The sequence below is a fragment of the Corylus avellana genome, chromosome ca9 (assembly GCF_901000735.1).
Source record: "Corylus avellana chromosome ca9, CavTom2PMs-1.0".
NCBI classification, from domain to species: domain Eukaryota; kingdom Viridiplantae; phylum Streptophyta; class Magnoliopsida; order Fagales; family Betulaceae; genus Corylus; species Corylus avellana.
In genome coordinates, this window is record NC_081549.1 from 13,619,689 (window position 1) to 13,631,915 (window position 12,227).

Consider the following 12,227-nt stretch of genomic DNA (forward strand, 5'->3'; position numbering starts at 1 on the left):
CCTAAATAGGCACCGGCTATTATGACAAAAGTCATGGCACATACATTTGCTGTAGTGACAATAACTTGTGCCCGTGTGCTCTGCAAAATTTAAGTATTCAAATTAAAGATGACAAAGAAAATACTTTTCGAATGAGAGGAAATCTGTTTGGAACATTTTAATACATAGGAACAACAGAAAAGAATCAGAACAAGATATATATACATACCTCCTTGATTCCGGCACATAATAGAGCAGTAACAATAAATACTAGAACTGCTGCACACGGGTCAACCACAACATCAAGCCCAGGAATATGTTGACGGGCTAAGAAAGCAGGCAAATTATCCCCACCTCCAAAAAACAACGCCTAGAAAAAGAACGAGACAATAAAATATTCATGGTCAACAATTAAGCAGGCTAATCTTGTGTACTTTGTAACTAAAATGTAAAAAAGAAACAAAGGAATATCCTCCAATTCTTGCCATAAATAATTTTCATACAAGCAAGTGATATCCTGAAATCCTGAAATTCTGAAAAAGAGAAACAAGGGGAAAAAAGAAGAAAAGACTAAAGCATCATTACATGTATGTCTTCTCATAGTGGTATACTTGATCGACCACCCGACCATATAGACAAAAAGCAACTGCCAACTATCATTCTAATGTGCATTTAAAATGATAAATCAAAATAACATTATATTTGGTGAATCTTGTAGGGGCTCATTCATTTTGTAAGTATTTCATGTCAAGCAATTTGCACATGCTTAAGAGTTTGGATTTTCAAGACTTCAGAAATCTCAACTAGGCTCATGATGCTAGAAATTTAGGGTTGACAAAACAAGTTGGTGTGTCGGGTTCGGGTTGACCCACCAACCTGTTAAGGGTCAACCTTAACACAACCCATTTAACTAAATGAGTCAAACCCTTCAATCTTAACACGACACATTTAATAAACAGGTTGGCACGACATACCTCTTTGACCTGTTTTTTTTTTATAAGTAATAAGAAGTTTTATTAAAAGCGTAAGGCGCCCCAACATACACTGGAAGTATACAAGTGGAAACGCCTAACTAGAAAAAGAAAAGAGAAAGCCGAAGCTCACCCACAAAAGAACCCCAACAAATCCACCCAAAAACCCTCAAAAACAAAAACCCAAAGAAGCCCAAAGCCCTTAAAAACCACACGAATCGTTACATCCCAATAGTCTTGCCCTTCCTTCTCCGAGGAGACGTGCTACCAATGCCGTAATTAATAGAGCTTTCTAAATTTAACAGCTCTCTCTTGCCCTTAGCCCTAGGCTGCGCGACCTTTATTTCCCGAAGGAAATTCTCTTTCACCTCATTCAGCAACACCAACTTCCGATCATCTTCATCGCCATCCAGCCCCTGATTAGGAAGATAGGGGGATAGCTTCCCATTGCGTGCTACCTTATTTGCCCGACGAAAATCCTCCTCCATGACCTTCAAGCTCGCCATATGCAGATCATCGTCCTTTACACCTGCCCTCATCCACTCAATCAGCCACTTTTGGGGTTTGGTCAAACCATTTTCAACAGTTATGGTGTCAGAAGTGCCTTTGGTCCTAGGTTGTGCAACCTCCACTTTCTGAACAAAATTCCCTTTCTCCATCAGACTTATGCCCCTCATCGGATTAGTGTTCTTAGGAACAGGCTTCACTTGAGCATTGTAAGCAGCGAACCCAGCGACTGGGTCGGCATGATATTGTACCAACGGAGCACTAAGGGATTCCACCGTCTCAAGAAGAAGAGAATCATTCACCCGGCTTCCTCATTCTTTCTTAGCTCTCCGGTAGTAGCTTAACATCAGCTTGTTAGGAACTATGGGAGTGCCATTATCCGATAACCCAGAAATTGAGCGTAATCTATCTCCCAATGCTAGCGCCTCTAACGAATGGGCAGCCACGGGTATCAAAGAAAAAGAATGTGAAGGGACAGAGGTATCCACTAAATGTACCTGTTCAATCCCGGTAGTCTTCGGAAACTCCAACGCCGACAAGGAATTCGAACCGGGAACCAAATAGAGACTAGAATCAAGAGGTTGAGCCAAAGCAGAAGCTGGTTCTGATCTAGATCCTGAACCAACCAGGGTCGACGAGACACCTCCTACATCTTAGACAGAGGAGGAGTCACAGATCTCGACCCAAAAAACCCCCGGCCAAGCATACCTTTTGCCAGAGAGGGTTTCCGATCAGTCTTAACAGAGGGTTTCTCCATTGCTAGGGAAACAAAATCCACCGCGACCTCCATTTGCCCTGGGTCCGCACTCTCCATGCTTAGAGAACCCACCGGAGAAGATGCAGACCTAGGTTCGGAAGGCAGCGGCGCAGCAAACCCAGAAAGAACCTCTAAAGATGAAGGAATCGCCGGAGAAGACACCGGCGTTGCAAACCCAAAACCCGTTGTCGCTGCAGACCCAGAAACCAACCCAGGAGAACTCGCCGGCAAAGACTCAACAATCTGGCTCGAAGGAGACTTATATGGCAGCTCCAAATCCCCCGAAAAAGGCTCCGAGTGGGCTGACCCAAGACCCGCTACAGAACCCGACAGCCCAGCGCAAGGCTTCACACGGGGCCTAGAAGCGGACTTGCGACCAGCCCTCAATCTAAACCCAATAAGAAGTTTGGGCTTCAAGCCCATCCTGGAACAAACCCGGTCCAGGACCAACCCAAGCCTCTCAAGAAGCTTCTTCCAGAGACGAGAAACCCTAGCGCCCTTCGTCCAAGGAAAGTCGCCACCCCCAAGACCTGATCGCCCTCCATCGCAGATTGGACTAGAATGACCACATCCGCCCATCTTGAACTCAAAACAATTCACCGGCGAACTCACCTCCCCACCGCTAACCGGCTTGGACCAAGACGCCGCGGGGAACAAGTCCAAATGGCAGTCAAACAGTGGCTGCTGTTTCGAACTACCCGACTTCGAGGAAGCCACAGCTGCGTAAGAACGATCTGAACCCAAGACACCCCCCTCGGAGTAAACATCATAGACCGACGGCCTCTCCTCTACTGCTAGGAAAACCAAGATCTTCCGCAACTCACCCACGATGCGACGCCAACCCCCTCCTTCATGACCCTCAGGGAAACAAATCCCTCCTCTCCGAGCACCCTCAGCAAATACAGCGGCCACTAAGAAACGGCCCGCCTTATTTGAAACCCTTATGGACCTTCAAGGCCTTCCCTTTCTCCCTATAGGATTTGGCAAACTCCTCCTTCCCTGGAGATCGTAATGCCGCTTCCACTGCGTCCGCCAGCCAATCCGAGCACTGGAGACTCAGATCTAAAGATCCAACGAACCCTTTTCTCCTTTCCTCCAATCACAACTTAGACTTACCTACGTTTGCCGAAAAGGAGAACGATTTAGCTTCCACAGTAAATCGTCGCTCCATCCAAACCAAACCAAGCTCATCCCACAACTTCGGGAACAGACTAGCGGAAACGTGCCTGCACGCGCCTCCGCTGAGCGTGCAGACTCTCAGACTCAGATAATCTTACCACCCCTTTGACCTGTTCATTAAGCATTATAATTTGGACATCACATATTTACCTGAATTTCACCAAAATCTTCGTCTCAAATCAATGAATATCACAACTACCGCAAACATGAAATTTAATCAGGTTCTTTATGGAAAATTAAAATGCCGCATATATATGAAGAAAGCATAAACTTTTTGATAATCCATTATCCTCGTCCTCATGGGGGTACCATAGGTGGGCCTTCTTGATTATCCATTATCCTCGTCCAGATGGGAGCTTTGGGCATGTGGCTAATGACCTTCACGGTGATTCATGGCGACATAGAGGGAGAGTGACGACAAAGAGCGAGAGAGTGGGCGGGAGAGACCGAGAGTCGAGAGACTGAGAAGAACATTATGGGTTTTCTAGTTTAGGATGAGTTTAACCTTATCCTGTGATGTAAATTCGACTAATTTAAATTAAACGGGTAAGTCAGGTCAACCAACAAGTCAAGTGCTTTGACCCATGATTGACCCGTTTATTAAAAAGGTCAAGCGAGGTCAGCCCGCTTGTGACCTAAACCCGTTTATGCTAAACCCTAACCCTCTAATTTCGTATTGGGTTCGTGGGTCGTGTCAAAAATTGGCAACCCCAACTAAAATGCACAATGAATGTTTGAGTATACATCTAATATTATAAATCTAGCCATACGAATAGATATAATAATACAAATAAACTTCACTAGTTTCAAGCATAATTTTTTTTGCTTCCCTTGATATAGAAAAGAACATCAATGGCATCATTTTCCACATTTTATACTGCTATGATTCAAGTGATTTTCATGTACACATTGCCCGTAACTACTGATTGCCTAGCAACTCAGAAAAGTTGCCTACATGGCTACTGGAATCGTTAACGGTGCTGGTAGTAAATAACAATTAGGCTTGTTCTTTTGGCCTAATAACAATCATGATTCTCTTGTTCTTTTTGCCCATACTAGCTATGTGGCTTCTCTTATATACTTCCTGTCTTACACTTTTATTGATATTTCGATTACTTATTAAAGAAAAGCAAATAACAAAGTCACATAGAGAACAGATTAATCTAAATCTGGAGTTACACTGAAGAATACTAGAATATAAATGCAAATGAGCCAATTTCAGCTTAGTAGAAACTACTAAAAATAACCACAAGTTGAGAATGAAATACATTAAAGAGAAAGAAATTTAATGCACCAGATTTGGGGATATGCCACGAGCAACAGCTGCGCCACCTATTGTATATTCCAGTATCAAGGCCCAACCAACCAACCAAGCAACACTGCGCACAATGACAGTACAAAGTACCAAAATCACCAACTGAAGGCATGTCAAAATTCTCATGTAGAGAAAACTTATTTACACAAATCATGTAATCAAACGAGGAACCAACAACTCCAGATGTCTATTCTCAGAAACCAATTTTTAAAAATATAAAAGTTTCAAGACTGAAATTTTTTACCAAGGAAACTATCTGGTAAAACTTTTATCACAATATAAAATGGAATGAATATATATTTTTTCATTCATTTGCAAGAAATGCGAGAGAGGAACCTTCAAAATGATAACAAAACACCACTTAAATGATTTAAGCTGTAAGAAATACCCTTCTCCAACACATATGTATGAATAGTGATAGGCACTCCCAGCAGATGGACAACGACTTGCAAGCTCTGCATAGCAAAAGGCTGAAAGAGCAGCTGCTATTCCAGCTATTAGAAAGGAAATGGTAAGCGCTGGTCCAGAATGCTCTCTAGCAACAGTTCCCACAAGAATATAGACTCCAGCTCCAATTGTTGAGCCAACTCCTAATAATATTGTATAAGAATTCAATAGTAAGCTATGAACAAAACAATGAAATGTTAAATTACACTCTAAAAAAGGTGGATTAAATAGGAGTTCACCATCTTAAAGAGAACATAACAAGGAATTCAGTTGCACAAATATTTGGCAGCATACAACCTTATAAAACAATAGTGAACATCAAAATTTCTAGTCTTTAGCATAATAGGATCGCGAAAATATGGTTAAAATATTGATCCACACAAGGCCACTACCATCAATTAAAGAGAAAAAGAAAAAAGAAATCCGTTAAAAAAATTCATTAGAGAACCACATATTAGATATAAAGCTGAGTTTTAAGTACAAGATTGAACTAATAAAGGATGAAGATTGAGCTTGCTGAAATACTTATAATTTAAAAACTATAGACACCAAGGAAATGAAATTCCAAAAAAAAAAAACTAGGGCAAAACTTCAACAAGAATTATATATATATATACAACACATATTAAAAACCATGACAGAATACAAGCAAAGAAATCAGAAAGACGATAAAATACGTAAGATATTCCAAACCCATGAACAGAGACGCCCCAAAATGCAAAAAAAAATAAAAAAGTCAAAACACGAACATCCGATCAAAGAAAGTTAAGAATATGGGGAAAAAAAAGAGAGCAAAAACTTTACCAATTGCAATTAAATGGAGAACAGACAATTCCTTGGCCAACTGTTGACCCCGTTTCTTGACACGAACAGAATCCACCTGCTTCCTCCTAATCAAACTCCTAACACCACCATATGAACCACCTCCCTTTCCAGACCCCTCTTGTGAATCAACCAAGAAACCCATCTCAGAAATCACCAACCTTCTCCAAGTAAAGCCAATAACAACAACAAGAAGTCCACAACCAGGACTTTGTGGTCCTAAAGATCTATACACAAGCAAAGAAAATCTAAGCTGAACCTACCCGCATTCCCTGCACAAAATCCTGCCCCAGATTCCCAAAACAACTTGGAATATCAAAGGGAGGCGGGCAGATTCTCAAAGAAAGAGAGAGAAAAGAGAACGAAAAATTCTCTTTCCCCCTTTTTCCCCTGCTGGGATTTTGCTGAGAAGATAAAGGGAAGGCCAAGGAAAGCGGTGTCTTCCCTTTCCCTTGGATCAATAATTTCGCAAGAAGAAAACCTAGGAATCTCGGATGAATGATGGAGGGTGAGGTGGAGTCGTCTTTTTCTAGGATCTTCGTTTGTCTGTATGCTCATTTGCTCCGTACGCATAGAAAAAGGTGCAAGCAACGAAGGGCGTGTGGAGGAAATGGGGGATAGTAGGTGGGTGGGGACCACAATTATTCTCTATTTTCAATAAAAATAAATAAATTTTGATTGCGGAAATAATAATAATAATAATTAGTTACCAATTCAGCCGGTTTTCGTTATTAATAGATTATAGATTTTAATTAATTTAATTGTCATATTCTGGCCGACAACAAAAGAAAAACATGATCCGCGACCGGATTCCTATAAATCTATAATTGATGCTGTAGAAATTTTAGTTACCGTTATGTTCTATTTTAAGACTAAGAAAATCCACCTTGCGATGACTTGGATTTAACCTAAAACCACAATATCTATTGCTCTCGTATTAACTATATTTAACTAATATAAGTCTTTTTTTCTTGTTTTTTTTACTTTTAAGAAATGATTCATGTTAATTTTTTTTTTTTCATTTTATCCGATCTAAGACTAGATTTGTGAATTCATGGGCTTCATACAAATTTAATAGTAAATTTATTTATTCACAATAAAGGTGATTAAAAAATTATTAAAAATAGAATAAAAAATATCGTTTCTCCTATTATATTGAGAGTAATGATTTACTTTATGTTTATTATTGGTTTTTTTCTTCTTTTCTCTCTCTTTTAGCACTTTGAAAAATAATAATTAAGAAAGTAGATAGTAGAATAAATAATGTGTTGCAATTTGTATTGAAAATGTAGTAGTTAAAAAAAAAAAGTAAGTGTTTTAAGTAGCTAAAATAATAGGAAAAAGTGAAAAATAGTCTCATAGTTTATCTTATTTGCAATTAACTTCCCGTAATATTAAAATGAACTTAAAAGTCTCTAAGTATGAAAAAAAAACAAAAAAACAAAAAACAAAAACAATATACTCCTTAGAGTGTGCCCGTTAGAGTTAATAAAATTGTGATACTTGAAGGTAAATTATTTTTTTGACATACTTTAAGAACCTTTAAGTTTATTTTGATATCCATGAATGCCGGCACAATATGATTGGATATAAGATAAGTTTAAATTTTAAAAAACCTAATCATTTTATGCCACATCAGTTAAAGTTTTTCTGTAAAATTTGTTTGTAGGTCTAGCACTACTCTTTGATATCAGATGGAATTAATTGTAAATCAAATAAACCACAAAATTTTATTTTACTTTTTTGTTTTTAAATAATAACTACCATTAAATATGCTCTATCATGGCCTAAAGTTGTCGGAATAGGATTTTATGCATTCTATTTGAAATTGAGAGTATTCATTTAATGTGTCTTCAACGGGTAGTTCAATCGGCTATGGACTACTCCTAATAAAGCAGATGTCACTAGTTCGAATCTCCCATTCCCCTTTCTTTATGTGAACATGTCAAAAAAAAAAAAAAAAAATCTATTTAGTATAAAATGATAAATAATATTGTTTTAATATTAAAATTAAATGACCAGATTTACAATATTACTCCTCCTTTCAAAGTTATCTATAAAAGAAAGTTGTAGAGAGAATCTAGTATGGGGATCGAGATCCGAGGGCAATAATTCTTAAACATAATAATTAACAAAGATGACCCATTTTTATTATTATAATGCATTGAGGGGCACCTTTCTAGTGTTTGTAATATGAAGGGATGTTGTGGTGAAGGTTTCCAAATTGCTAATGATATCCCATTAGAATTATAAACCAGGTAGTGGGTCAAGTGGTCACGTGGTCCCAAGTAGTTTTATTGACTTTTCTTGTTCTCTCAATAACTTCACTACTCAATTTATTTATGGATTAAACGACAAATTAATTATTCACATCTTGCTCTCTCTCTTGCCTTCTCTCTTGTTTGTATTTGATAATTGTTTTATGCACCTAATAACATTTGGATCCGCTAGTTTTATATGCATTACATACGTACCAAAGATAAAACTCCCTTTTTTTTAGAGGATTGTCTACAATTTAAGAGAATTGTATATTCTTAAAGTACTGAAATTTAGACTGTTTAGGCATTGAAACGTTTGAAAATGTCATATGTTACAAATGTGGCATCTTATTGAGGCAGCCAGAAAGAATTTTCACTTTTGTAGAAACACTTAGAAAACTAAAAGATAGTATTTGGTTCAAAGCTTTTTTTTTATAATATAGAGTAAGAACCTGATAAAAATATACTCAATTCTCAACTGTAACATACCACATGTTTAGTAGGTGGCATTTTTCAAGTGTTTTAATGCCTAAAAAAGGCTAAATTTCAAATCTACAATTTTCTTGAAATAATGTGGATATTGATCCCATTTTTTAACCCAAGAGCAATTTTCTGATTCTTCCCTAACTCATCCCTAATTTTTTCTCTAGCTTTCTCAAACATAATAATCTAGTACAGTTATATGTTTAATTATGCATCCATTAAGATTAGAAGAAGTCCTTAAAAGTTGCCAAAAGGAAGTACAAAAATCAATATTGCCAAAAGTCAGTGATGCCAGTTTGAATGGTACGTACACACGCAATTATATTCAAACGTACAGAAAGCTGTGATAAACAAACATGCTCTAATGGCAGACACGAAATTGCATATTAAATTCTTTTGTTCTATTTGTATTATTATTATACATATAATGCACAAGGTCAAATTACGTTAACAATGCGTGTTTGAATATCTAGAATATGGACAAGTGTTGAAGTGAAATGGAAGGGTCCTAAGTCCTAACCGTCGGCGGTCTTCAGCGCCAATTGGACCGGCGACGCACCAGGAAATATCTGGAAAGGCCAAGATTATCAACACCGGCCAAAAGCGCATCATTTCAATCAAGACTCTTGGAAGCTCTCACCTAGCGGCTCCACCACTACTAAAGACGGCTCCAAGTAGCCAAGCCAATACACACGACATGTGCACTTCCTTAGTGCGATCACCTCCACCCTGTGGTCCCCTCCTAGGCCTAGGGACCTAGAGACCCCCCATCCTACAAAAGGCCAAAAAACCCTAAAGCCCTAGAAGATAGAAAGAGAAAATCATGAACCAATAAAAAGGAAGATGTGGGTATCCTCATAGGTACACTTTTTTTACCTGAATTCTCTGAAATTTCCTATTATCTTCCTCCTACCCACTTGAGCATTGATAGAGCTAGATATCGGTCATATCGGTTCGATCTTAATGGACTTATCGGTTGGTAACCGATAAGCTATCAGTTAACCAAATCCTAACCGATTACCCACCGATAAGAAATGTTAACGAAAATTATCGGTCATATTAGTAATCGATTAACCGGTCGGTTAAATCGGTTTTTTGTGGGCTTTTATTGGGCTTTTAACTGGTTGCTAATTAGGCCAAAAATTAATTGTTTAGAAAGCCCAAATACGTTTTGTTGGGCTAAAACTTAAAATAGCTTATTAAAAATTAGTTATTTTGGGGTATATTTTTTGCTAAAATAGCTTATAGAAGCTTTTTTTTTCTTTTTCTTTTTTTTTTTAATATTGATCCACTACAATATAAAATCAAAATCAAAATGACGTCGTTTTGGTTTCAATAATAAATATAAAATTATAAAAAATTAAAAATTAAAAAAACTTATCAGTCATATGGGTTATATCGGTTTTTCGATAACAAATTATTAACCGACCGATAAGCTTTCAGTATAAAATTTTTAACCAATTACCGACCGATAACTATCAGTTATGGTTACTATCGGTTCGGTTAAATTCGGTAATCGGTTGGTAATAGGTAACCGGTTAATCTGCTCACCCTTAAGCGTTAGAGGAATCACGTTGGGTTCAACCCTGGCCACCCTCTAATCTCTTGTAGCTCTTTTTTGGCTTGGCGGGTATCAATAGTTGGCATCGTTTGCTTGAATCGCTTCTTTATTTTGCAAGATTTTGATTCTTTATAGTTGAAAAACCCTATGCCTCCAAAAACCATATTAGTGGAAACCCGTCAATAGGAACCCCCCCCACCCCATAATCCCTAACCAAAAACCCCCCAAAATTTTTTCTTTTTTTGATAAGTAATAAATCAGTCTTATTAAAAGTATAAGATTCCACTAAGTACACAGAAAGTATACAAAATGAATGACTTAACTAGAAAGAGAAAACCGAACAAGAAAATCATCATAATTAATTATTAGAGGAGACACATAAGCTGCAATCCAAAAATAAAGAAGATAGAATATCCTCGAAGGTCTTCTCCAAGAGTCCAAGTCCTCAAATCTTCTATTATCTTTTTTCCTTCCATAAACATCAAAAGAGGCAAGTAGGCACCATTTTACACACTGCAACACTCTTCGACTTGCCAGATGACCACCAACAAGCAAACAAGTCGACAACACGTCTAGGCATAACCCATGACATCCAAAAACAACTGAAGAGAGCACTCCAAATAGCGGAAGTCACATCGCAAGACTCCTCATTCCTCTTACATATGCAACATCTATCAGTCACAATAACGTGCTACTTCCGAAGATTATTCAAGCTAAGAATCTTACCTATAGCTGCTAGCCACACAAAATAGGCCACCCTCGAAAGAGCTTGAGTCCGCTACACTTTCCTCCAAGGGAAGGGACTACCTTCATAACAAACCAAGGAGCATATGAAGGACTTGACCTTAAACAAACCTCTTTTGAAGAAAACCCACCACAACTTATCTTAACTACTTCTTCTCACTTTAATTGAATGGAATACCTAGAGAAAAGAAGCAAAGGTTTGAGTTCCCACTCGAACAATTGAGATTTTTTCTATCTTGAACATTCGAGATCCTACTTGAATGATCGAGATATTCATACTCTGAACATTCGAGTTTCCTCCCAAACGATCAAGTGAGTCTAAGAGCACTTTGAATTTTTGTCACCTCAGTCCTATAAGTGTGCTAGATGCCATACAAAGTCATCACTACGCCCAAAAAACCCTAACTATTTCTTTAGACATAACACCCTAGAGGAGAGAGAGGCCCTAAAGAGAGAAAAGGTGACTCTTGGACATGTTTCATCCTCAAGAGAAAGTAACCCCTAATCTCAATCTCATTTTGACTAATTATTAACACGTATTTGTTGATGATATTAACATTCATCGTGTGAGTTTTAAAACATCTGTGTATTACCTTAGGCTTTTGTAATAAATCTTGCATGTGATACTTGGGTGTGGTCGACTAAGCCCTCGTTTGTTTCGCAGAATGTTTAGTCCATTAGAAAATGATTAGCTACTACTGAGAATAGAAGAGTATGAAATAGATTAGCTACTCATATTCCTTTATTTGGTTGTAATGCTATAATAGACTACTTAATCATATTCCTTTGTTTGGTACAATGCAATATGTTGGTAAATAGAATTATATTGTGATCAAATTTTCTAAAATACCCTTATAATACAAATACAATTTATATTATTAAGGACTTTCATTCTTTTTTATTTTATTTTATTTTTTTTTAATTTTTTTTTAAATAAACAACTTTTCTATAATTTTTTTTTTCTTCTTTGTTTTTAATTGTGTAAGCTATGTGGCCTTTTTTTTAATTTTTTTTATTTGCAATTATGCTACAAAATTATTATATATAAAAAAATTTAGTTGGAGAATGTATAGAGAATCAAAAGAAATAAAAAAACAGATTACATATTGTATTTTATAAAAACCTTGCAGATTCTGTTTCTCCGCCAAAGAAAAAAAAACCTGAGAAAAAAGAGATACGGAGAAACATAATAAATAAAAAAAAG

General features: G+C 37.3%; 1 protein-coding gene across 1 annotated transcript in view; it reads right to left on the minus strand.

Moving 5' to 3' along the window:
- LOC132191330 (cationic amino acid transporter 2, vacuolar-like) overlaps nucleotides 1–6,496 on the minus strand; it is a 20,166-nt gene extending 13,670 nt beyond the window's left edge. Inside the window, exons 1-4 of the mRNA XM_059606284.1 lie at nucleotides 5,960–6,496; nucleotides 5,097–5,298; nucleotides 4,688–4,772; nucleotides 209–349 (exon numbers count right to left, since the gene is read on the minus strand). Of these exons, the coding sequence (XP_059462267.1) occupies nucleotides 209–349; nucleotides 4,688–4,772; nucleotides 5,097–5,298; nucleotides 5,960–6,122 (591 nt within the window). The 5' untranslated portion in view covers nucleotides 6,123–6,496. The remainder of the gene's footprint in view (nucleotides 1–208; nucleotides 350–4,687; nucleotides 4,773–5,096; nucleotides 5,299–5,959) is intronic.
- Nucleotides 6,497–12,227: the final 5,731 nt, after the last annotated feature.